We start from the raw sequence: 27,596 nt of genomic DNA, 5'->3' as shown, positions 1-27,596 counted from the left end.
ATACAGTCTTCTCTAGCACTCTTGATAGTGTCATCCCCCTTCGATTAAAGAAAATTAAAGAAAAATGCCCCACACCATGGTACAATTATCACACTCATGCTCTCAAGAGTGAAGTTCAGAAAAATAGAGCGCAAGTGGAAGAATACAAAATTAGATGTATTTCGCAGTGCATGGAAGGATAGTGTCTGTAGCTACAGACAGGCACTAAAAACTGCCAGGTCAACATATTTTAGCAAACTCATAAAAAATAATGATGGTTAGGAATAAAGCCTCGACTGAACCAGATATTCCGTCACAGCGCAATAGACTTCATGAATTTCTTTACTGATAAAATTGAAATAATCAGAAATAAAATTTAAATTATGAAATTGTCAGTCACAGTACCACAGAAAACAGTATCTCATAATTTTCCTCACGAGCAACTACAATCCTTCACTGTCATAGGTCATGAAGAGCTAACAAAACTTATTGAAACATCAACAGCCACAACATGTATGTATGTTAGATCCAATACCAACTAAACTCTTATAAGAGATATTCCCTGCCATCTCAGAACCTCTTCTTAATATTATTAACTCCTCGCTATCCTGAGGACATATCCCAAGAAACTTTAAAATGGCAGTTATCAAACCACTTATTAAGAAGCCACAGCTTGATCCTGAAAAATTGGCTAGCTATAGACCAATTTCAAATCTCCCATTTATGTCGAAAATACTAGAAAAGGTAGTGTCCTTCCAACTATACAGAGACTGTACTTATCAGAGTTACAAATGACTTGCTCTTATCATCTGATCGCAGCTGCATTTCTCATCTAGTGCTTTTAGATCATAGTGCTGCCTTCGACACCATATGTCACGACATTCTCTTGAATAGGCTTGAGAATTATGTTGGCATTTGTGGACTTGCATTAGCATGATTTTGGTCCTATTTAGCAGACCACTACCACTTTGTCTATGTAAACAAGGAACTGGCAAATCAAACAAAAGTTAAGTGTGGAGTGCCACAGGGATCAGTTTTAGGGCCTCTGCTTTTCTCCTTATATATGCTTCCCCGGGGAGATATTATCAGGTATCGTGGAATAAGTTTCCACTGTTATGCTGACGATACCCAACTTAATATTTCTTCGAAACCCGACGAAATTTCACAGTTCTACAAATTAGCAGAGTGTATCAATAAAATCAAAGATTGGATGGCCAGAAATTTCCTTCTACTCAATTCCAACAAAACAGAGGTGCTAATTATTGGACCAAAAACCTCTAAAAATAAGCTGCTAAAATATAATTTGACTCTCGATGGATGTACTGTTACATCGTCTTCTACAGCGAAGAACTTTGGTGTTATATTTTATACCAATCTGTCCTTTGAAAATCAATTTTCCAATGTTTGTAGAACAGCATTCTTCCACCTAAGAAATATTGCTAAATTACGACACATGCTCTCTGCTGCTGATGCTGAAAAACTAATTCATGCGTTCATAATCACTAGATTATTGTAATGCATTACTGGGAGGATGTCCTGCAATATCAATAAATAAACTTCAATTGGTTCAAAATGCAGCAGTCAGAGTGCTGACTAGAACCATAAAATATGATAATTTTAGCCCCATTTTATCATCGTTAGATTGGTTAGCTGGTAAATTTCATATTGATTTTAATATTTTGTTAACTACGTACAAAGTTTTGAATGGTCTAGCGCCGCAGTACTTAAGTGACCTTCTGACACACTATATTCCACCACGTTCATTACGTTCTCAAAATTCTGGCCTGTTAATAGTTCCTAGAATATCAAAATCCACAAAAGGAGGTAGATACTTTTCCTATTTGGCTCCTAAACTATGGAATAGTCTCCCTAACACTGTTTGGGACACAGACACACTCACTCAGTTTAAGTCTAGACTAAATACTCATCTATTTAGCCAGGCATACATCTAATTTCTCCATCAGCTCACAATTAGACTGCTTTAGTCAGGTCTGCCGGAACCAGAAACATTTATCATGCTATAACTCTGCAAAAAATTGAATGGCATATACGCTAATATTATTCTATTTCTTTTTGATTCATATCCCAAGGTTGCCAGAGCCGGCCAGATCCACCTCTGTTCCTGCTTGGTGTCGGACTCCACTGCTATGTGTCTCTGAGTGATGACAACTAAATGCAGCCGATGCCAGCCAGACATCACTTCAGTCTGTTACAATGGACTTCAGGGGATGAACTGATGCCAACTCCAACCATAAGACATGGAATACTTCATATGCCACAGCCTGAACCTTGGACTTAGGACAGACCTCACCAAAATGACCTGCTGGTTGAACTGCGATGCACCTCACTTATCTCTGCCTGCATCACCTTGGACTAATGATGGACTACACTCTTGAAATGGAATACATAGACTTTCAATTATTTGCCAACAAAAGCCTTCATCGGGCAACTAACAAAGGACAGTGCATCAATGTGAACTCCTGCAGTTAATCCAGGCTGAACTTCAAAGACATTAGCAATTAATCTTACAGTTCATACAAAATCTTTGTATAAACACTGGCTCTTAACACTCAGTTGCGTCTCATGAAATTTCAGTGTGGATGGAAGTAGTGAATCCTGTTCTAGATTTGTTGCATCATCTCTTTGATATATATATATATATATATATATATATATATATATATATATATATATATATATATATATATATAAACATTAAATATCTCAGAATATATCCTATTATATTATTTTCTTTATGTCTTGAAAATGTTTTGAAAATGTGACACTATCTGGGCATTTTGTAGATCCATTCGTGATAGATATATGTGCTGGCTCTTTAAAGACCCAAGTATGTAATAATGTTTGGCAAAACACCCATGAATTTAAAGATTAATTCTAACTCTGAACATGATAGATAGATAGATAGATAGATAGATAGATAGATAGATAGATAGATTAGATTTCAGTGTACAGACACACACAGATATGAAAATACAGACATGCATTTCAATGGTGAGGCAAATATCTGAAGAAGAACTGGGTTATAGGTGAGAACAGATTTAATTATAAATGGATCATATGTGTAATCCTATTCTTGCTGAAATGGTCGCTGCTGGTGCTTTATTTGTGTGTGACGTCGGTTCTCCGTTCTGGCGCTGGGTGGAGCGCGAGCCTCACCGTTGTGTCCTACTCCAGGATTTGACGTGTCGTCTGTTTTTCTACACTTCCTGCTTCCTCCATGACTGTTTTGAAGCAGCATTCCCGTCTGAAAGCTGATCGGTAGGAATCGTTAAACGTGGCAATGGTGTGAAGGTACGCGATCGGTGGCTTGGTGTGTGATTCTGAGTGAAGTCTGAGCTGTGATCACTGTCAGCCATGCAGTTCTCTCCCACTAACGGAGATTTTACCTTCGTCTCATCGACAGACGCTGCAGGTACAATAGTTAAAGGCCCGAAACCAGCCAAACATCTCTGATCTGACATATGAATCTGATTGATGTTAAAAGGCGATTGGTAGGCATTGGAGGTTATTTGTTGTTTGTATGATGGACGCATGCAGTATGTTTTAGTATGGTGTATGGAAAAACAAGGGAGTTGTTTTATAAAGTCAAAAGGGATACTTTGGTCAGGCATTTAAAACAATTTATTTTCCCCAGAACTCAGCGGTACCATAGATGCTCCGGATATCACACTGAATATGGGCCCTGATTCCACCAAGGATTCTTATGCCACCGCCTTCCTGAGGCAGAGGGGATATGGTTGGTTGCTGGAGGTGGAAGAAGATGATTCAGAGGACTCTAAACCACTCCTGCAAGTGTTTGGCCTCAACTAAATATTTTCACAAATTCTATAAGTCTTTCAGCTACTTATAAGTATAAAATGCTCCCAGTTCTATTTAAAGGGGATAGTTTACCCCCCAAAAAATGAAAATTCTCTCATAATTAACTAGGGCTGCAACTAACGATTATTTTGATAATTGATTAATCTAACGATTATTAGAATGATTATTCGACTATTCAGCGATTATTGCAATGATTAATCATTAGGTCTTAACTGACTATTCAGCTTGTGCCCGACTTAAAAGTTTGTATTAAACGTGCTTACTAACAATAAAGAGGACAAAATAATATTTTAAAAATTCCTCTAAATGACATTCACTGAATTAAAAGCAAAAAATATTTTTATTAAGTTTAACTTAGTAAAGAAATTCACTGCAAAAAATCCTATTGTTATCAAGTGTTTTTGTCTTGTTTTCCTTTTAAAATTGTCTAAAAATCCTTAAAACAAGTTAAATTTACTTGAGAAGCAACATATAAGATATTTAGACTTGCTTTAAGAGAATGTATCTTAAATATAAGTGTATTTTGTATATAAATGTATTTTTTCACTTGATTATACTTCTGTGAGTGCAGTAAAGACAAAATATACTTATATTCAAGATCTATTCTCTAAAAGCAAGTCTAAATATCTTATATGCTGCTTATCAGGTGAATGCATCTTTTTTTATAGGATTTTTAGATATTTTAAAATATTTGTATTTTTTATAATATATTTAACATTCTCAGATAACAATTTTTTCTTCTGCAGTATAGCTGCTAAAGTAAATGTACGTTGTTTTAAAGGAGTTTTAGATATTTATATTGGAAATTATCTGCTACCTTATTATTTGAACTTTAATAAAGCTATAACGCATTAAATATAACTGCATTTAAGATGTACCGCGGGGTGTTTCCTTTAAAGATGCTCGACACAAGTTTTGCTCCAGCTCCACATAGGGTGCTTTCACACTTGCTTCAATTGCTTGGACCGAACCTGAGTTCCTTTCCTCCCCCTCCCTCTGCCCCTACTGGTCTCTGTTCACATCATATTTTTTGGGTCCGAACCGTGGTCCAATTACGTTATCAATGTGAGTACAATTGGCAGCTGTTTACTACTGTAACTTAGCAACAACTCAAGAAGACATCAGCTTCGCTGTGTTATTGAATTATTAATCTCTTTGGATTTACCATCAAAACTTTACATGCACAAAACAACAATTATGTTTGTCTGCCACAGATGCATTGTATGTGCAATGATGTGAGGAATACTAGCATTTGTTTGCCGTGAGCCAGTGGATGCTTTGCAAGAGTGAAGAATGTGAGCTGCTCGCTGAAGTTGATTTATTTGGACACAAACTGGTATGAGAAATTAAACCATAATAATTGCGATCGGGAGCCTGCAAAGAATCAAATTATACGTCATCAATAAGGGTTCACTTCCGTAATTTGGTATGATTGCATTCATATTAGCAGCAAACCGCACCGGATTTCACATGAACCGTACCCCAGACCACCTTTTCAAGTGGACTGGGGTGAGGTTCTCGGGTGCGCACCCTTGTTCGGAAAATAGCGTCCACACCACCCAAACGAACTGAACATTGATGTCATTCGAACACGGGTGTGCACCAAAAGTGCTATTGTGAAAGCACCCTTATTCCACAACAAGAGTGCTTCTGTGTTTACTTATTTTGTATTTTTGCATTATAATTCCCTCATACTTTGCAATCTACATCACCTGAAGCTGTTTGGAAAGTTTAGAGTGCATCTGGACTGTGAGCCGTGTAATTCTTCCTCTCCTCAGTCAGGCGCGAGCTGCATTGCTGCTCTTGTGTGTCATCATTAGAGTTTAATGTGATCTCATGTTACGTTAAATGAGATCAAATGACTGTTCAACAACAAAACATTTTGTAGACAATTTTTTATTGCCGACGTTGTCGATAATGTCGACTAATCGTTTCAGCCCTAAATTTACTCACCCTTATGCCATCCCAGATGTGTATGACGTTCTTTCTTCTGCTGAACACAGAGATTTTTAGAAAGATATTTCAGCTCTGTAGGTCCATACAATGCAAGTGAATGGTGATCAGGCCTTTGAAGCTCTAAAAAGCAGATAAAGTCAGCATAAAAGTAATCCATCAGACTCCAGTGGTTTATTCTCTTCAGAAGCGATTCAGTATGTTTTGGGTGAGAACATACCAAAATATAACTGCTTTTCACTATAGATCTTGACAGCAGTCAATTTGGCAATCATGATTTCAAAATTGATTACTCCTATAGCGGCCACTAGCATTCTGTCCATGCATAAATACTAGGAAGTGTAATCGAGCTTGAAATCATGATCGTGCCTATAGACTGCAATGGCAAGATGTGTAGTGAAAATGGAGATTTTTTTTTTTTTATTTAATATTTTTTAAAATGAAATGTAAACATGTGTATATATATAAAATCAACATTTAAACCCCACAACCTCCCCTCCCCGACCCCGCCCCCCCCAAAAAAACAACCCTGTGATCATATACATACATACATATACAAACATAAATACATATACATATATATACACATACATGCATACATACACACACATAATAATCATACAAACTAAAATACATTACTCTCTCCACACCCCACCCGAGAGCCCTCCAAAAACTCCAAATAACTGCCCCATTTCCGAGCAAACTTATCCAAGCCACCCCGTCTTCTAGATGACACCTCCTCATAAGCTGCCACCCTCCCCACCTCCGTGCACCACTCCGGATATGGGGGCGCACCAGCTGACCTCCAAACCCTCAAAATAACCTGCCTGGCGATCATCACACAAGTCAGAACCAAGTTCCCTATATGGCCATCCCCCACATCGATGACCGCCCCATCGCCCAGAACACAAAGTCTGGGGCAAAACGAAACCCGAGTGCCCACCACATCGCGCACAAAATTCTGAACCTTCGACCAGAATTTCTGGATCTCGACACACCACCAAAAAACATGGGCCATGTCTCCATCCTCCGATTGGCATCTCCAGCAGGTGGGTGTCTTTAAGAACAAGCCTATACAATCTAGAGGGGTTCCAATAAAATCTATGCAAAATTTTGAATTGTATAAGACGCACCCCTGCACCACCAGATGCAGACTTCACATTTTTAAGAATCTTAGCCCACACTCCCTCCTCCAATGTCAAGTTGAAATCTTAATATAAAACTGAGGTCTGGGGATCCCAAAATGTTGGACCAAGTTTTCAAACAATCTCAACACACCACTTTCATATAGGTCACCGAGTGTAGCAACTCCCCTCACAATCCATTCCGGCCAACAGAAAGGAGACTTGCCAGTACACAGTCTTGGGTTCTGCCATATGCTCGAGGCAGCATTTAAATAAGTGTCCAATTTAAACAATCTGGACACTTTAGTAAATACCGAGTGTAAATGCGAAATAACGGGGTGTAACTTAACTTTTCCGATTAGTTTGATTGAGATACTTTGTAATGGCGAAATAGGGGCAAGAACAGCCTGTTCAATAACAAACCAGGGAGGGGCTCTCTCAGGTGGGAGTGACCAGTGAGCCAAATGGTCTGAGACTGAATGCATAGTAATAAAACAAAATCTTGGGAAGGCCTAGCCCTCCTTTGTCTATCGGCCTATGTAACTTATTAAAATGCAATCTGGGACGTTTACCATTCCAAATGAAGGACTTCGCTATGCTATCAAATTCCTTGAAATAAGAGAGGGGGACATCTACAGGGAGAGATTGTAGTAGGTAGTTAAATTTTGGAATACAATTCATTTTAATAACATTAACCTTCCCAATCATCGATAAATGTAATGAAGTGCACCTGCTTCGCTCAAACCTTTTTATTAAAGGGTCAAAATTAACACAAACTAAATCAGACAAATTTGCTGGGAATAAAATCCCCAAATACTTAATGCCCTGTTTGGGCCACTGGAAGGTGCCCGGCTGGAAAGCCATTACTGGACAGTACACTGTCAGAGCCAAAGCTTTGGATTTAGCCCAATTGACTTTGTATCCTGAGAACTTGGAAAAGGAATTAATAATTCTGTGGAGGCAAGGCAAAGATCTAGTAGGTTCAGAGACAAATAATAAAATATCATTTGCGTAAAGCAGAAGTTTATGCGGCACACCTCCTGCCACCACCCCTAGAAAATCATCCTCCTTTCTTATCGCAGCTGCTAATGGTTCCAGGGCAAGACAAATCAATAATGGGGAAAGAGGGCAACCCTGCCGAGTGCCCCTATTCAAAGTAAAATAATCGGAGATTAATCCATTTGTTTGTACCGCTGCTACAGGGTGTCTATAAAGTAATTTCATCCAACCAATAAATGTACTCCCGAACCTGTATATTTCCAAAATCTTAAAAAGATAATCCCATTCTACCATATCAAACGCTTTTTCGGCATCAAGTGAGATGGCAGCGATTGGAGATTACTGACCACATGATATTGATGAGACGCCTGATGTTATCAGAAGAGCTGCGACCCCGAATAAACCCCACCTGATCTATATGTATAAGTGATGTCATAACTTTACTTAATCGATTAGCCAAAATTTTTGACAATATTTTTACGTCTAGTTGGATCAGGGAAATTGGACAGTAACTTTTACACTCGTTTGGATCTTTGTCCTTTTTAAGAATCAGACTGATCCAGGCTTGTGTCATGGTTGGAGGAAGTTTTCCGTTCTTTAATGATTCAGTATAAACTTCTAACAAAAGTGGAGCCAGTTCTGTAGCATAGGATCTAAAAAATTCTGCAGCAAAACCATCTGGCCCCGGAACCTTGCTAGTAGGTAGGGACTTAATTACCTCATCAAGCTCCTCCAAGGTTATCTCAGAATCAAGAGAGTTTTTTTGCTCAGTCGTCAGTTTAGGAAGATCTAATGGTTCCACAAAGTTTCTAATATCTTCATCAGTAGACGAAGACGTAGAACTATAAAGATCAATATAGAACTCTTTAAAGGCATTATTAATATCAATGGCTGAGGTAAATATTTCACCACCAGCAGATTTCACTGAGGGAATGTAGAAAAAGACTCTCTCTGCTTTATATATCTAGCCAAAAGCTTCCCTGCTTTGTCACCTGACTCAAAGTATGACTGTCTTGCCCTGAATAACCAAAACTCCACTTTCCGCGACAAAATAGTATTATATCTATATTTCAATCGGGTCAATTCTCTGAGGCCATCAGCTGACATACGGCGCTTCAGCTCTGCCTCTGCACTTTTAATATTTCCTTCCAACTCCACAAGATCTCGTGCTTTGGATTTTTTGATGAATGAGGCATACTGTATGATCCGGCCCCTAAGAACCGCTTTAAGTGCCTCCCAAGCCACGCCCACAGAGGATACTGAGGACCAGTTGGTCTCCATATAAACACTGATTTCAGTCTTTAACATTTGTTGGAAATCAGGATTTTGCAGAAGGGATACATTAAGGCGTCAACTATATGATTTCTTTTTCTCTATATGTGACATCACCTCTAAACTCACCAGGGCATGATCTGAGACTAAAATGTTTCCAATTGAGCAATCAACAACAGATGAAATGAGGGATTTGGATATAAAAAAAAATAATCTATTCTAGAATAAATCTTATGGACTGATGAAAAAAATGTATAGTCCCTATCGGATGGGTTCAAAAGTCTCCAAATATCCGAAAGACCAAGATTTTTACACATCCTGTGAAGCGTCAATGTTGCTCTAGGGGGTTTACACGCTTTTGCTTCACTGTGATCAAGGACTGAGTCCATCAAAAGATTAAAGTCTCCTCCCAATATTATATCATGAGGGGTGCCAGCGGTTTGTAGCATCCCTTCAGGATCTATAAAAAAAAAAGCCCTGATCATCAGCGTTAGGTGCGTAAATATTAGCCAAAATCAACCTTTGCCCTTGAATTTCAACTAAAACAATAATTACTTTTCCTAATTTATCTTCAGTCTGCTTGAGACATTTGAATTGTAGATGTTTATTTACCAATATAATGACACCCTTGCTCTTACTCGTGCCAGCACTAAAGAAAACATGTCCACCCCATATCTTCCCAAATTTTTCAGCTTCCTGCGGGGAGAGATGTGTTTCTTGAAGAAACACTATATCATATTTCTTACGTTTAAGAAAAGTAATAACCTTCCTTCTTTTTATTGGGTGCCCCAACCCATTTACATTCCGTGTGGAGAGAGATAATACACTTATATTAACAACTGACATATTGATATAATAGAAAAAATAAATTGTGTGCCAAAAACAAAATTATGAAGACCACATTCCCCATTAGTGAAACAATCAAACCCCGAACATCCCCCCCGAACAAAACAAACAGAAAGAAGAAAAAAGTGCGCATTAACCCCGCGCACGACAGCGCCAACCGGCGTCAATCCCTCTAAACTCAAAAGGTCCATGAACGCCCACTAGTCCCCACGACAACTGGCACAAAATTACATAACAGAAAATACTTCGTGAAATAAACCCAGTCAATAGGAAGAATGAACACAAAGAATGTGTATATTCATTCACAGAACTGTCTCAAGGATGTGATCTTCCACAAAACAAATTCCAGCTGATATAAAACCGTTCAGATTCCTCGGACAGACAAATGCATGTTCAGTGAGCCGGCTGTTATGAGTTCAACGGATGACGTAATCATTCCAATGTCTTGTAAAAAAAAAAAAAAAACTCAACAAAACAAACCACAGCCAGCAGGAGGAGTAAGCACGAAGAATAAACAGATGAATCAACAGCTGTTCCAAAGGATTGTTATTCAACAGAACAAGCTCCAGCCGCTAGGCGGAACCAATACAAAAAGAAACAAAACCGGCATCCCGGTTCCCCGGATGATCGAGTCAATTCACTCAGAGGTCGCATAAAAGTATATACCATGACTTACAAAATCCGTCAGCTTTATAAAAGACATTCTTTGTGTGAGCATGTAGATATTTTGCGGTCATCCATAGTGTCCACTCTCAATCTGTCCGGGAACTTAAAAGCAAAAGTTTCTTTAAGGAAAGTGTTATTCACAAAACAAGCTCCAACCGCACGGCGGAGCCAACGCAAAAAAACCTAAATGTCGCCCAGCTTCCTCCAGAGTTAGTACAGTGAGTCAGGCCCACTCACATGAGAAACATCCAATGGTTTACTCAGACATTGATTCTATAAAAGATATTGCCTGATTTGGACATGTGAATACTTTGTGACCGACCTGCATTTCTATTCTCAGTTTGGCAGGAAACATTAGAGCAAACGAGATCCTTTTCTGATGTAAGAGTTTCTTACATTCCTTGAACCGATCGCGTTTCTCTCTTGTCGAACTCGCAAAGTCCGGGAACAAGAAAATATTATGGTTCTTCAAGAAAGCTTCCCTTTGCTCCTCGCCTGGCACAACACAAGATCTTTATCGGATGATCTCAGAAATCTGGCCAGAATCGATCTGGGCCTATCTCACTCAGCAGATGTGTGAGCTGGCACTCTGTGAGCTTGCTCGATTTCCAGCTTGTGGCCTGTTATGTCGAGCAGACTCGGGAAAAACTCGTCTAGGAATTTCACCATATCTCTGCCCTCCTCATGCTTAGGAATTCCAACAATTCGAACGTTATTCCTGCGGTTTCTATTCTCAAGATCTTCAAGCTTTTTAAGGAGATGTTCCAGATCAACTTTGGTCGCAGGCGGATTAGCGGTTAATTCCCTTTCCGTAGATTCCAGAAAATCGATTTGTTTTTCAACATCAGTCACTCTTGTAGCTAACTCAGATAATTTTGTTTCCATCGCCGTAATCGATCAATCGTATTACAGCGAGATCCTCCAAGTCAGCAAGAATCTTCGTCAACATCACCGACATGTTGGACAACTGACGCTGGATCTCCTCTCCCGCCGTGCCATCCAAATCGAGTCCCCGGTCTGTAGGCCTGTCGAGGCTTTCATCCTGAACACGTAAGTGTCTTTTAATGTTTCCAGAGCCCGAGGATTTTGACTTCTTTGCCATGTTTTGCAACAAAGGGCAAATGTGCAACTGGGTGTATCAAATTTTACCAGATTATAACATGAGAATAATCGAAAATTCAGCAAAGTGCGCACAGCTCGTTGCTCACACGTCCGCTTCTTGCATGGCGTCGCGTGACCCCGTGAAAATGGAGATATATATTTTGGTCTGTTCTCACCCAAAACCAACTGGATCGCTTCAGAAGACATTGATTAAACCACTGGAGTCGTATGGATTACTTTTATGCTGACTTTATCTCCTTTTTGGAGCTTCAAAGGCCTGATCACCATTCACTTGTATTGGACCTAAAGAGCTAAGATATTATTCTAAAAATCGTTGTTTGTGTTTAGCATAAGAAAGAAAGTCATACTCATCTGAAATGTCATGAGGGTGAGTAAATGATGAGTGAATTTTCATTTTGGGGTGAACTGTCCCTTTAACGCATTTACCATGTTTAAATGTAGCTATTCCTTAGACTTCAGCATAGAAAATGTAAAAAAAAGTTGGCAGATTCCATCTGGACTTGCTCATATGTGATGATTTCTGATGCCTGATGTTACATTTGCTTTCAGAGATGCTGGTTGTAGTTGATGGTTTTACCACGTTGCAGAGGAGCTTCAATTATCCCTCTGAAATTTCAAAACCTTGACTGTTTTGCAGGGAGGAGTTGGACATAGATTTGAAGGACATCTACTACAAGATTAGGTGTGTGTTGATGCCCATGCCCTCACTGGGATTTAACAGACAGGTGGTGAGGGACAACCCTGACTTCTGGGGCCCACTGGCTGTTGTCCTGCTTTTTTCCATGATCTCCATCTATGGACAGTTCAGGGTGAGGAAATGAGCTATGTCTTTGTTTCTTGTTGATTGTGAGATTTTTATGTATACAATCTCCAAGGGCATTTGGTAATTATTTGACCATTACTGAGTACTTTAATATCCTGTTTTATAAACTATTACAATCTAGAGTAACTTTGCCAAATGTGAATGAATTGTATATCTCAAGTGTCCTGTTTTTATTAATCAGGTTGTTTCCTGGATTATTACGATTTGGATATTTGGATCTCTGACGATTTTCCTCCTCGCAAGAGTCCTGGGTGGAGAGGTATTTATACTGTACACTGAACGTGTCAGACAACACATGTTTTTTTTGTGAGCTGAATGTGATGCATCTGGCCAACTCATGGTTTTATATGGTTTTTACTAGGTGTCTTATGGACAAGTCCTTGGAGTGATTGGATATTCATTGCTTCCACTCATTGTAATAGCTCCACTTCTCCTGGTCATTGGGGGCTTTGAAGTCGTCTCTACACTTATAAAGGTGAGAACATGTTGAAAAACAAGGGAAGTATACAGTGCCTTGCAAAAGTATTCAGACCCCTGACCAATTATCTCATATTCATCAATTACAAATGGTGCAATGAAATTTCATTCTGTTTGATATTTTATTTTAAAACACTGGAACTCAAAATCAATTACTGTTAGGTGACATTGGTTTTATGTTGGGAAATATATATATTAAAAAAATATATATCTTGCCTGCATAAGTATTCAACCCCTGTGCTGTGGAAGCTGCCAGGTTACATCCAAGAAAGAAATTGTACCTAACGAGGACGCAATTACTTTACCATTGGCATCCACCTGTGAATCATTAAAGTTGCAATCATATTTTCTGGATAAAAAAACCCATTGTTGAAGGATCATTGGTCAGGCTGTAAATCTGAAGGAAAATGAAGACCAAAGAGCATTCCACAGAAGTTAGAGATAAAGTAATAAAAATGCATAAATTAGGGAAAGGGTACAAAATAATATCCAAATGTTTGGATATCCCAGTGAGCACAGTTGGATCAATAATCAGGAAGTGGAAGCTGCACCACACCACCCATGCACTGCCAAGAAAAGGCCGTCCCTCAAAACTCAGTGCTCTAACAAAAAGGAGACTTGTGAGAGAAGCCACAGAGAGGCCAACAATCACTTTGAAGGAGCTACAGAGTTCAGTGGCTGGGAGTGGAGTAATGGTGCACCAGTCAACCATATAAAGAGCACTGCAGAACGCTGGCCTGTATGGGAGGGTGGCAAGAAAGAAGCAGTTACTCAAAAAGTACCATCTGAAAGCACATCTGGAGTTTGCCAGAAAGCATGTGAGTGACCCAGCTGTGATGTGGGAAAAGGTTTTGTGGACAGATGAGACCAAGATAGAGCTTTTTGGCCAAAACTCAAAGCGCTATGTATGGCGCAAACCTAACGCTTCCTATGCCTCAAGACACACCATCCCTACAGTGAAGTATGGTGATGGCAGAAACATGCTGTGGAGATGATTCTCATCAGCAGGGACTGGGCATCTTGTTAGAATTAAAGGAAGAATGGATGGAGCAAAATATAGGGAAATTCTGCAAGAGAACCTGCTTCGGTCTGCTAAAAAACTGAAGCTTGGGAGGAAATTCACATCTCAGCATGACAATGATCCCAAGCACAAGGCCAAAGCCCAGTCGAAGTCCTGATCTCAGTCCTATTGAGAATCTGTGGCACTATTTGAAAATTGCAGTCCACAAGCATCACCCAACCAACCTGAACAACCTGGAGTAAATCTGCCGAGAAGAAGGGGCCAAAACCACTGTCACTGTGTGCAAAGCTGGTACAAATGTACCCCAAAAGACTTGAAGCAGTTATTGCAGCAAAAGGTGGCTTGACCAAATATTAATGTGTGGGGGTTGAATACTTAAGCAAGCAAGATATTTCAGTTTTTTTATTTTTCATAAAAATATTTCCCAACAAAAAAACAATGTCACCTTACAATAATTGATTTTGAGTTTGTGTTTTAGAATAAAATATCAATCAGAGTTAAATTTCAGTGTACCATTTGTAATTCGGTAATATGAGAGAATTGGTCAGGGGTCCAAATACTTGTGCAAAGCACTGTGTGTGTGTTTGTGTGTATATATATATATATATATATATATATATATATATATATATATATATATATATATATATATATACACATAGAGGTGCATCTCAATAAATTAGAATGTCATGGAAAAGTTCATTTATTTCAGTAATTCAACTCAAATTGTGAAATTCGTGTATTAAATAAATTCAGTGCACACAGACTGAAGTAGTTTAAGTCTTTGGTTCTTTTAATTGTGACGATTTTGGCTAATATTTAACAAAAACCCACCAATTCACTATCTCAAAAAATTTGAATATGGTGACATGCCAATCAGCTAATCAACTCAAAACACCTGCAAAGGTTTCCTGAGCCTTCAAAATGGTCTCTCAGTTTGGTTCACTAGGCTACACAATCTGCTGATCTGACAGTTGTCCAGAAGACAATCATTGACACCCTTCACAAGGAGGGTAAGCCACAAACATTCACTGCCAAAGAAGCTGGCTGTTCACAGATTGCTGTATCCAAGCATGTAAACAGAAAGTTGAGTGGAAGGAAAAAGTGTGGAAGAAAAAGATGCACAACCAACCGAGAGAACCGCAGCCTTATGAGGATTGTCAAGCAAAATCGATTCAAGAATTTGGGTGAACTTCACAAGGAATAGACTGAGGCTGGGGTCAAGGCATTAAGAGCCACCACACACAGACGTGTCAAGGAATTTGGCTACAGTTGTCGTATTCCTCTTGTTAAGCCACTCCTGAACCACAGACAACGTCAGAGGCGTCTTACCTGGGCTAAGGAGAAGAAGAACTGAACTGTTGCCCAGTGGTCCAAAGTCCTCTTTTCAGATGAGAGCAAGTTTTGTATTTCATTTGGAAACCAAGGTCCTAGAGTCTGGAGGAAGGGTGGAGAAGCTCATAGCCCAAGTTGCTTGAAGTCCAGTGTTAAGTTTCCACAGTCTGTGATGATTTAGGGTGCAATGTCATCTGCTGGTGTTGGTCCATTGTGTTTTTTGAAAACCAAAGTCACTACACCCGTTTACCAAGAAATTTTGGAGCACTTTATGCTTCCTTCTGCTGACCAGCTTTTTAAAGATGCTGATTTCATTTTCCAGCAGGATTTGGCACCTGCCCACACTGCCAAAAGCACCAAAAGTTGGTTAAATGACCATGGTGTTGGTGTGCTTGACTGGCCAGCAAACTCACCAGACCTGAACCCCATAGAGAATCTATGGGGTATTGTCAAAAGGAAAATGAGAAACAAGAGACCAAAAAATGCAGATGAGCTGAAGGCCACTGTCAAAGAAACCCGGGCTTCCATACCACCTCAGCAGTGCCACAAACTGATCACCTCCATGCCACGCCGAATTGAGGCAGTAATTAAAGCAAAAGGAGCCCCTACCAAGTATTGAGTACATATACAGTAAATGAACATACTTTCCAGAAGGCCAACAATTCACTAAAAATGTTTTTTTTTTTTATTGGTCTTATGATGTATTCTAAATTTTTTAGATGAATTGGTGGGTTTTTATTAAATGTGAGCCAAAATCATCACAATTAAAAGAACCAAAGACTTAAACTACTTCAGTCTGTGTGCACTGAATTTATTTAATACACGAGTTTCACAATTTGAGTTGAATTACTGAAATAAATGAACTTTTCCACGACATTCTAATTTATTGAGATGCACCTGTATGTGTGTATACTTGTTTTGAGTATATATATATATATATATATATATATATATATATATATATATATAATCAATTAAATGTGAAAATACGGTTATCGCAAATTCTTTCTACTATTTTTTTTTTTTTTTTTTTTTTTTTAGCTTTTTGGAGTGTTCTGGGCTGCGTACAGTGCTGCATCTTTACTCGTGGGTGATGAATTCAAAACAAAGAAACCCCTCCTCATATATCCCATCTTCCTTTTGTACATCTACTTCCTGTCCCTGTATACTGGAGTCTGATTTGACCACAGGCTTTGATTGGCTCGTTCCTTGGACATTGACAAAGAACACTGTGGAGCTGTACACAGCGGGGAAATTCCATGAAGACCAACAAGGAGTTTGTAGGGTTTTATTTTTATTTTTTACCCTGTTTATAGTCCTATATGCTTTTGGGAATGAGGTTTACAGACAGTATATTTAACTGCCTACATTTATTTTGTGCACAATAAAAAGCTACATCTTGTACTGTGGAAACCCTGCTTTGAGAGATTCCTCTGCCACAGAAATCTGAAGCCCTTGTTTTACATGAAATTTAGAAACCCTAAAAGGAAAATAAAAATGACAACAAGCAAGGCATTTTTTCAACTTTTAAATTTTTAGACTCTGGTAAGCTTGACGGTTATTTAACAGACATTTTCTTCGTGTCACCAAATCTAATGGTTTAAACATTTATAACCAGCTGAAGGTATTCTTTTGACCCAGTGCTTTTTCTAACAGTTCACAAAATCATTCATCTTATCAGTTCTAATTTTTAATTTATGAAATCCATTTGGAAAAAGAGTATATAGGCAGGACAGTTTGCATTAAAAACGTCTGCTACGTATGGGTGCCTTGAATTTGTTTTATATGACTGTGGTGTATTTTATTTATGTACAAGTAGCCAAAAGGAAAGGAATTTTTATTTGTAGAACATGCAATTCAAAACAACTTTCTACCTGCTGATGTGTACACAGCAGAAAAAAATGTTAGTTTAGCTCTAATTGAGTCTAATTGAAATGTAATATATAATATTCATACATCATGAATCAAATTAAACGCTATTGACTCTGTAATTAATTTGTTTTGTGTGTTCATCAGTTGACTCTAATCTATAATTCATACAGTATTGTCAATGTAGTAACATTTGGTTACTTGTAACACCAGATGCTTTTACCATAAGTAAAATAACTGAACAGTCAGTCCCCGGAGAAACCTACTTCAAGGACACAATGGTGATGAAACAGTTTTCATCAGAAGGTAAAAGAAATGTAATGTTATGAGATAATCTTGGCATAAATTACTAAATTTCACTTAGAGAATTAATGAAGTTGTATTGTAATATTGCATTCTGCACTTGCTATAATGGCCTTATAAGGTAAATGGGGAAAAAAGCAAACGTCATGTCTGTCTGTCTATCAAAGTTGTATTTGTGAAATGTGCAACATAGCAACAGCAGAACTTGATGATGAAATGTAGTTTTCTACAAGCTCTCATTATACAGTAAACATTTTATATTTCACAGTGTTTTTTTATATTTATATATATTTGCAGTATATATGTGTGTGTAGTAAATTCAGTAATTATCTATCTATCTATCTGTCTATCTATATATATATATATATACACACTACCGTTCAAACGTTTAGGGTCACTTACTCATTCTTTTTTTTTTATTCACATTTTAGAATAATAGTAAAGTCATCACAACTATGGAATAATAGAAATGGAAATATGGGAATTATGTTGTGACTAAAAAAATCCAAAATAAATCAAAACTATGATATATTTTAGCATCTTCAAATTGTCCACACTTTACCTAGAATTTGCAGAAATGTACTCTTGGCATTTTCTCAACCAAATTCTTGAGGAATCACCCTGGGATGCTTTTTAAACAGTACTGAAGGAGTTCCCATCAATATGCTATACTTAGTGGCTGCTTTTCTTAACCCTCTATGGCATGGTGTTTCCCTCAGGCAACAAACTACCTTTTTGGACCTCACACTGCTCCTTTATTTTTATATATATATATATATATATATATATATATATATAAAAAAAGAAAATATATAATATCACCTGACATGTCTGTGTTCAATGAATTGAGGGGCTGAAGTGGGTCTGTCCTTTTGTCTGGGGGTGGAGCAGTCCTTTCAGGAAGAAAAGCCGCATGGGACACAGTGCCTCCAATTGGTAAGATAAATATCACTTTTTAACATGTTTAAATTGAAATAACTTTATATAAAAACAAAATATATGCATGAGCATGTAAAGAAGTATGTTTGATTGTTTAAAGATTTTTTTTGAAAAATGGCACTGCACATTACCCTAAAAACATTATGCCAGCAGTGAAGTTTGGAGGTGGAAGCATCATGGTGTGGGGCTGTTTTTCATCGCATGATACTGGCAGACTTCATATAATTGAATTTCAACTAAAACAATAATGACTTTTAACTATAATGACTTTCTAAATATATCATATTTCTTATGTTTAAGAAAAGTAACAACCTTTCTTCTTTTTATGGAGTGCTCCAACCCATTCAGATTCCATGTGGAGAGGGACAATCCATTCATATTAATGAATTACATCTTGATATAATAGAAAAAAATAAATTGTGTGTCAAAAACAAGATTATACAGACCACAATCCCCATTAGTGCAACAATCAAACCCCAAGCTCACCACCCCCCCCCCTTCCCCCCCCAACCAAAAAAAAAAAAGTGCTCATTAACCCCACGCACGAGAGCACCAATCGGCGTCAATCCCTCCAAACTTAAAAGGTCCATGCACGCCTGCAAGAGCCCCAGCGACAACTTTGCCATTGGATTGCTCAATTTTGCCTCACAAATTTGTAAGGCAAAATTACATAACAGAAAATACTTTGTAAAACAAACCTCTGCCAATAGGCATCATAAACACACGTAATGCATAGATTCATTCACAGAACTGACTCAAAGATACAGTATGTTCTTCCACAAAACAAAATTCCAGCCACTATAAACCGTTCAGTGTCCTCAAACAGTCAAAGAGATGAACGGTGAACCGGTTGCTTATGAATGCAGCAGATGATGTAATCATTCCAATGTCTCGCAGAAAAACTCAGCAAATCAAACCCCAGCCAACAGGAGGCATAAAAACAAAGAACGTGCAGATTCATCCACAAAACTGTCCCAAAGCAGTGTTACTCCACAAAGCAAACTCCAGCCGTTAGGCGGAACCATCATAAACAGCAGCAAAACAGGAATCCCGGTTCCTCGGGTGATCAAGAGTCAAATTCACTCGGAGGACACATGAAAAGAATACACCATGACTTACTCAGACCGCCAACTGTAAAAAAGACATTGTGTGGGCATGTAAACATTTTGCGGTCATCCATAGTGTCTAATCTCAATTTGGCCGGGAACTTCAGTGCAGAAGCGGTCTTCCGTCAATGCAAAATATTCTTTAAGGAAAAGTGTTATTCCACCAAACAGACTGCAGACTCCAGTCAATGCAAAAAGAAACAGAAATGACGCCCAACTTCCTCCAACAGTAGAGTCAATGAACAGCGAGTCGATCCACTTACATGAGAAAAATCCCAATGGTTTACTCACTCATAGATTGTATAAAAGACAGTGCTTGTTTCGGACATGTGAATACTTTGCGACTGTCTTTCATCTTTATTCTCAGTCTGGCTGGAAACATCAGGCAAAAATTCTATTTCTTTGATGCAAGAGTTTCTTACACTCCTTGAATTGCTTGCGTTTCTCTCTTTTCGAATTTGCAAAGTCCGGGAACAAGAAAATATTGTGATTCTTCCAAGAAAGCTTTCCTTTGTTCCTCGCCTGGTGCAACACAAGCTCTTTATCAGATGATCTCAGAAATTTGACCAGAATTGATCGGGGCCTGTTTCCCTCAGTAGATCTACCAGCCAGAACTCTGTGAGCTCGCTCGATTTCCAGCTTGTGACCTGTTATGTCGAGCAGAGAATAGTTCATCCAAGGAAGAGTTCATCCAAGAATTTCACCATATCTCTGCCCTCCTCATGCTCAGGATTTCCAACAATTCGGAGGTTATTCCTGCGATTTCTATTCTCAAAATCTTAAATTTTTCCAAGAACACATTCCAAATCAACTTTGATCATGGGTGGATTAGCGGATAATTCCCTCTCCAATGACTCAAGATAATTAATTCGTTTCTTAACATCCGTCACTCTTGTGACTAACTCAGAGAATTTTGTTTCCATCGCCGTAATCGATCGACGTGTAACAGCAAGATCCTCCAAGTCAGCAAGAATCTTCGTCAGCATCACTGACATGCTGGACAGTTGACGCTGGATCTCCTCTCCCGTCACACCAACCAAATCGAGTCCCTGGTCTGTAGGCCTGACGGGGCTTTCATCCTGAGCACGTAAGTGTCTTTTAATGTCCCCAGAGCCCGTGGATTTTGACTTCTTTGCCATATTTTACCTCAAAGAGCAAATGTGTAACTGACTGTATCGAATTTCATCAGGTTATCACATAAAAATAATTAAAAATTTAGCAAAGTGCGCAGAGCTCATTGCTCACACATCTGCTCCCTGCATGGCGTCATGTGACCCCCTTACCGGGAGATTCTTGAGAAGAATCTGCTGCCATCCACCAGGATGATGAAGATGAGATGTGGGTGGACCTTCCAGCAGGACAACGATCCAAAGCATACAGCAAAGGAAACTCTCAATTGGTTTAAGAGAAAAAAAGTCAAGGTGTTAGAATGGCCCAGTCAATCACCTGATTTGAATCCAATTGAACATTTGTGGAAAGAGCTACAGATCAAGGTTCACAAACGGGCCCCCCGGAATCTTCAAGATTTAAAGACAATATGTTTAGAAGAATGGGCCAAATCACACCTGAATACTGCGGCTGTGTTCAATACTTTTTTCCTGTGTCATTCCACTTTATTACACATAACTTTATTTATGAACTTTAAAGTTGTGAATTCTTTACATTTGCGGATTTCTTGAGTTCATACTGATGTCTGGTGAAAATTTCATGTGAATAGCCTTATTAAAAATGTATTTACAGAAAAAAATGTTGACGCGTTCAATACTTATTTCCCCCACTGTATGTATATATATATATATATATATATATATATATATGTATTGCCCCGACTAGCAATACATTCTGGTGATGTGAATTAAAACACATCAACTAAAACCTCAGTAAACAGTCAAAGTGAGTTTTTAATACACATTTGAGTGATTTTGAGAACAAAGAGTTCAGTTTATTCAAATTTTAAAATAAAAAATAACTAATTTTCTCCACAAATTGTCATGTCAAAAATATTCAACCCCCAAAGTCAATCCTTTATCCTTAATAACAGCAAATTAATGTTTCAGGTAACTGTTCTCAGGCTTCGGACACCTCTCTATTAGAATTTTACACATTTCTCATGAGCAAAAGCTTCCAGCTCATTGACATTCTTTGGTTTCTGTGCTGCCACTACTTCCTTGAAATCCCAACAAAGGTTTGCAATGGGATTTTAATGATGGCCTGAAAGGGCCATTTAAGGACATTCCACAACCTATCCCTGAACCAGATTTTGGACAACTTGGATGTATCCTTGATGTTATTGTCTTGCTGGAAAGTCCAGTGATCACCGAGCTTCAGTTTACACACTGAAGGCATCACATTTTTTATGCTAAAATGGCCTGATACCTGAAAGAATCCATGGTGTCAGTCACATAGTCAGGATAGCCGTTTCCTGCATCTGCAAAACACCCCCTTAACAGGACTGACCCACCTCCATGCTTGACTGTGGGGATGGTGTCGTTTTTGTCATCACCTTGTCATCTTACTCCAGATGTACTGCTGACCCATGGGTCTAAAACTCATTTTCAGTTTAGTGTCATACATCTATAAAACCTTCTTCCAGGACTCCACAGGTCTTTCTTATTACTTCTTGAATATTCAAGTCAACATTTCCCCTGGTGAAGTTTTGCTTTCTTCCACACCCCAAGAAGGTTGCTGTTGTACCATATTTAAAACATTTATGAGTGCTGCTGCCAACTTTGTCTACTGGAAATTGAAGCGCCTTGGAAATGTACGTTTAGCCATGACCTTTCTTGTGTAATGAAATAATCTCCTCTATTAGCTTTTGAGACAACTTATTTTTAATTGCATTTTTTGCATAGAAATACATTTTTGCTTACAATGCTAAACTTACATTTTAAAACTTAAATAAGTGCCATTGCAGATTGATGACTTAATTTTGTTTTAAAACATTTACTTGTGTAGCCTTACATATTTAAGAAACAGCTACATGCAATAGGGGTTGAATAATTATGACATGGCTGTATTTTTAAAAAATCCTACTATTTAGAAATATTAAGTTATATATTCACACTATGACTTTGAATGTGTCACTCAACTGATATAGATGTAAAGTTAAAAAACTTCTGGGTCATCAGAAAAGCTTACCTTTGTAAATCCTTACTGTCTTGGGTTGAATAATTTTGATTGCAACTGTATATATATACACACACACACATACACACATACAGGGTTGGGAGGGTTACTTTTGAAATGTATTCCACTACAGATTACAGAATACATGCTGTAAAATGTCATTTGTAATGTATACCTTTGGATTATTTCTTCAGCATTGGTAAACTTTTTCACTTGTTTTGACTATAAAAACTCTGTCAGTACAGTAAGACAAAATACACGTTAAAAATACATTCTCTGAAAAACCAGAATATCTTAAGCAGTGTTGTTTCTAAAACAAGATAAATCAAATTGATCTTGTTTTAAGGATTTTTTGATATTTTTACAGGAAAACAATACAAAAATTATCATCAAGAAATCGATTTTTGCCCTAATATCAAAGAAAAAAAGAAATTATGATCCAGCGTGAATTTTCTTGATAAAAAAAATATGATCGTGCCTGGTAATATATGCATGTAAAATGGCTAGAAATAGCATTTTAGCTTAGTGTAATGCTGACAATTTATACAAGGTTTATTTCTATTTCTTCTGCTTCAAACTTACTTCAAACTTACTTCTCTGTCTGCTCGTATGAATGTAACACATCATAAGAAAGTGTTTCACCGCTGTTCAAATGCACTTTGGATCGCATCATTTTCATGTATAAATGTTTTCCATCTGAAAGGACTAAATATTAAATGAAACAAATGACAATAAAATGCAAAGTAATCTCTTCAGTAATCAAAATAAGTTTGAGTGTAACTGTATTCTAATTACCAATGATTTAAATTGTAACTGTAGTGGAATACAGTTACTTATATTTTGTATTTTATATACGTAATCCTGTTACATATATTCCGTTACTCCCCAACCCTATATATATATATATATATAATATATATATATATACACATATACAGTTGAAGTTAGTAGTTTACATACACCTTAGCCAAATACATTTAAACTCAGCTTTTCACAATTCCTGACATTTAATCGTAGAGAACATTCCCTATCTTAGATAGTTAGGATCACTACTTTATTTTAAGAATGTGAAATGTCAGAATAATAGTAGAGGTAATGATTTATTTCAGCTTTTATTTCTTTCATCACTTTCCCAGTGGGTCAGAAGTTTACATACACTTTGTTAGTATTTGGTAGCCTTTAAATTGTTTAACTTGGGTCAAACGTTTTGGGTAGCCTTCCACAAGCTTCTCACAAGTTGCTGGAATTTTGGCCCATTCCTCCAGACAGAACTGGTGTAACTGAGTCAGGTTTGTAGGCCTCCTTGCTCGCACACGCTTTTTCAGTCCTGCCCACAAATTTTCTATCGGATTGAGGTCAGGGCTTTGTGATGGCCACTCCAATACCTTGACTTTGTTATCCTTAAAGCCATTTTGACTTCAACTTTGGAGGTATGATTGGGGTCATTGTCCATTTGGAAGACCCATTTGCGACCAAGCTTTAACATCCTGGCTGATGTCTTGAGATGTTGCTTCAATATATCCACATAATTTTCCTTCATCATGATGCCATCTATTTTGTGAAGTGCACTAGTCCCTTCTGCAGCAAAGCACCCCCACAACATGATGCTGCCACCCCCATGCTTCACGTTTGGGATGGTGTTCTTCAGCTTGCAAGCCTCACCCTTTTTCCTCCAAACGTAACAATGGTTATTATGGCCAAACAGTTCAATTTTTGTTTCATTAGACCAGAGGACATTTCTCCAAAAAGTAAGATATTTGCTCCCTTGTGCACTTGCAAACTGTAGTCTGGCTTTATGGCGGTTTTGGAGCAGTGGCTTCTTCCTTGCTGAGCAGCCTTTCAGATTATGTCACTATAGGACTTGTTTTACTGTGGATATAGATACTTGTCTACCTGTTTCCTCCAGCATCTTCACAAGGTCCTTTGCTGTTGTTTTGGGATTGATTTGCACTTTTGCACCAAACTGCATTCATCTCTAGGAGACAGAATGCATCTCCTTCCACAGCGTAATGATGGCTGAGTGGTCCCATGGTGTTTATACTTGCATACAATTGTTTGTACAGATGAACATGGTACTTTCAAGCATTGGAAATTGCTCCCAAGGATGAACCAGACTTGTGGAGGTCCACAATTTTTTCTGTGTAAGATGTCAAGCAAAGGGCACTGAGTTTGAAGATAGGCCTTAAAATATATCTACAGGTACACCTCCAATTCAGTACACCTCCTATCAGAAGCTAATTGGTTAATTAAAGGCTTGACATCATTTTCTGGTTTCTTAAAGGCACAGTTAACTTAGTGTATGTAAACGTCTGACACACTGGAATTGTGATATAGTCAATTAAAAGTGAAACAATCTGTCTGTAAACAGTTGTTGTAAAAATTACTTATGTCATGCACAAAGTATAACACACTATAGTTTGCTAATATTAAATCTGTGGAGTGGTTAAAAAATTAGTTTTAATGACTTCAACCTATGTGTATGTAAACTTCTGACTTCAACTGTATATATATATATATATATATATATATATATATATATATATATATATATATATATATATACACACTACTGTTCAAAGGTTTTGGGTCACTTACTCATTCTTTGTTTTTTATTATTATTTTTTCACATTTTAGAATAATAGTAAAGTCATCACAACTATGGAATAATAGAAATGGAAATATGGGAATTATGTTGTGACTAAAAAAATCCAAAATAAATCAAAACTGTGTTATATTTTAGCATCTTCAAAGTGGCCACACTTTGCCTAGATTTTGCAGAAACGTACTCTTGACATTTTCTCAACCAACTTCTTGAGGTATCACCTTGGGATGCTTTTTAAAAAGTATTGAAGGAGTTCCCATCTATATGCTGGGCACTTAGTGGCTGCTTTTCTTAATTATTCGGTCCAAGTCATCCATTTAAAAAAACTTTTTTTTTTTTTTAATCAAAAATTTTAGTTTTTTAATTAAATAAATGAGTATCAAAAGATTTTTAAGATCATGAGAAACATTTCAGGCAAGTGACCCTAAACTTTTGAATGGTAATGTGTGTGTGTGTGTGTGTGTGTGTGTGTGTGTGTGTATATATATATATATATATATATATATATATATATATATATATATATATTAGGGATTTAATAAAATATCGATATATCGATTATCTGTCTGTCTGTTTGTCTATATTTACTACACACACACACACACACACACATATATACACTGGCGGCCAAAAGTTTGGAATAATGTACAGATTTTGCTGTTTTGGAAGGAAATTGGTACTTTAATTCACCAAAGTGGCATTCAACTGATCATAAAGTATAGTCAGGACATTACTGATATAAAAAACAGCACCATCACTATTTGAAAAAAGTCATTTTTGATCAAATCTAGACAGGCCCCATTTCCAGCAGCCATCACTCCAACACCTTATCCTTGAGTAATCATGCTAAATTGCTAATTTGGTACTAGAAAATCACTTGCCATTATATCAAACACAGTTGAAAGCTATTTGGTTCGTTAAATGAAGCTTAACATTGTCTTTGTGTTTGTTTTTGAGTTGCCACAGTATGTAATAGACTGGCATGTCCTAAGGTCAATATTAGGACAAAAATGGCAAAAAAAAAAGATACAGCTTTCTCTAGAAACTTTGAGGAATGAAGGCTATACAATGCTTGAAATTGCCAAAAAACTGAAGATTTTATACAAAGGTGTACACTAAAGTCTTCAAAGACAAAGGACAACTGGCTCTAACAAGGACAGAAAGAGATGCTGAAGGCCCAGATGTACAGCTGAACAAGGATAAGTTCATCAGAGTCTCTAGTTTGAGAAATAGATGCCTCACACGTCCTCAACTGCAGCTTCATTGAATTCTACCCGCTCAACTCCAGTTTCATGTACAACAGTAAAAAGAAGACTCAGGGGTGCGGCCTTATGGGAAGAATTGCAAAAAAAAAGCCACTTTTGAAACAGAAAAACAAAAAGAAAAGGTTAGAGTGGGCAAAGAAACACAGACATTGGACAACAGATAATTGGAAAAGAGTGTTATGGATCTTAAACACATTGAGCTTTTGTGGGATCACAAAAAGCTAGACTGTAAGGTTCGTGAGAAGTGCCCGACAAGCCACATCTATGGCAAGTGCTACAGGAAGCGTGGGGTGAAATGTTACCTGAGAATCTGGACAAACTGACAGCTAGAATGCCAAGGAACTGCAAAGCTGTCATTGCTGCACGTGGAGGATTTTTTGATGAGAACTCTTTGAAGTAGTTTAAGTAGTTCAAATTGTAATAGTCATTTTTCATGTTATTAATGTCCTGACTATATATTGTGATCAGTAGAATGCCACTTTGGTGAATTTAAGTACTAATTTTTTTTCCATAAGAGCAAAATCTTGACATTATCCCAAACTTTTGGCCACCAGAGTGTGTATGTATATATATATATATATATATATATATATATATATATATATATATATATATATATATATATATATATATATACACACACACACACACACACACACACACACACACACACACACACACACACACTACAGGTCAAAAGTTTTGAAACACTTGACCGAAATGTTTCCCATGATCTTAAAAATCTTTTGATCTGAAGGCGTATGCTTAAATGTTTGAAATTAGTTTTGTAGACAAAAATATAATTGTGCCACCATATTAATTTATTTCATTATAAATCTAAAATTTAATAAATAAATAAAACGTTTTTGAAATTGATGACTTGGACCAAATAATAAAGAAAAGCAGCCAATAAGTGCCCAGCATATAGA

The 27,596-nt window shown here is 37.5% G+C and overlaps 2 protein-coding genes across 3 annotated transcripts in view; one reads left to right on the top strand and one right to left on the bottom strand.

Moving 5' to 3' along the window:
- Window positions 1-27,596, bottom strand: part of LOC127455580 (exonuclease 1-like) — a 77,452-nt gene that overhangs the window by 26,785 nt on the left and 23,071 nt on the right. The window lies entirely within an intron of this gene.
- On the top strand, window positions 3,193-17,448 carry LOC127455584 (protein YIPF4-like). 2 transcript variants are annotated; one of them, XM_051723601.1, is made up of 6 exons: window positions 3,193-3,412; window positions 3,635-3,792; window positions 12,443-12,610; window positions 12,806-12,883; window positions 12,986-13,099; window positions 16,499-17,448. In XM_051723601.1, exons 1-6 carry the CDS (start codon window positions 3,355-3,357, stop codon window positions 16,634-16,636), a joined length of 714 nt encoding a protein of 237 aa, XP_051579561.1. In that variant the 5' UTR covers window positions 3,193-3,354; the 3' UTR covers window positions 16,637-17,448. The 2 variants fall into 2 exon arrangements, with proteins under 2 accessions (XP_051579561.1, XP_051579559.1); XM_051723599.1 differs by having other exon boundaries at window positions 3,197-3,412; window positions 3,635-3,788; window positions 12,439-12,610.

Source organism: Myxocyprinus asiaticus, chromosome 17 (assembly GCF_019703515.2).
Source record: "Myxocyprinus asiaticus isolate MX2 ecotype Aquarium Trade chromosome 17, UBuf_Myxa_2, whole genome shotgun sequence".
Classification (NCBI taxonomy): Eukaryota; Metazoa; Chordata; class Actinopteri; order Cypriniformes; family Catostomidae; genus Myxocyprinus; species Myxocyprinus asiaticus.
Note: the sequence above shows the minus strand (reverse complement) of the source record. Positions and strands in the feature narration are given on the sequence as shown.

Excerpts from the sequence above, each read along its gene's own strand:
- LOC127455584 (XM_051723601.1), top strand. The coding sequence starts at position 3,355 with ATGCAGTTCTCTCCCACTAACGGAGATTTTACCTTCGTCTCATCGACA. Across the intron at positions 12,884-12,985 it reads CAAGAGTCCTGGGTGGAGAG|GTGTCTTATGGACAAGTCCT; the intron begins GTATTTATACTG and ends GGTTTTTACTAG. Across the intron at positions 13,100-16,498 it reads TCGTCTCTACACTTATAAAG|CTTTTTGGAGTGTTCTGGGC; the intron begins GTGAGAACATGT and ends TTTTTTTTTTAG.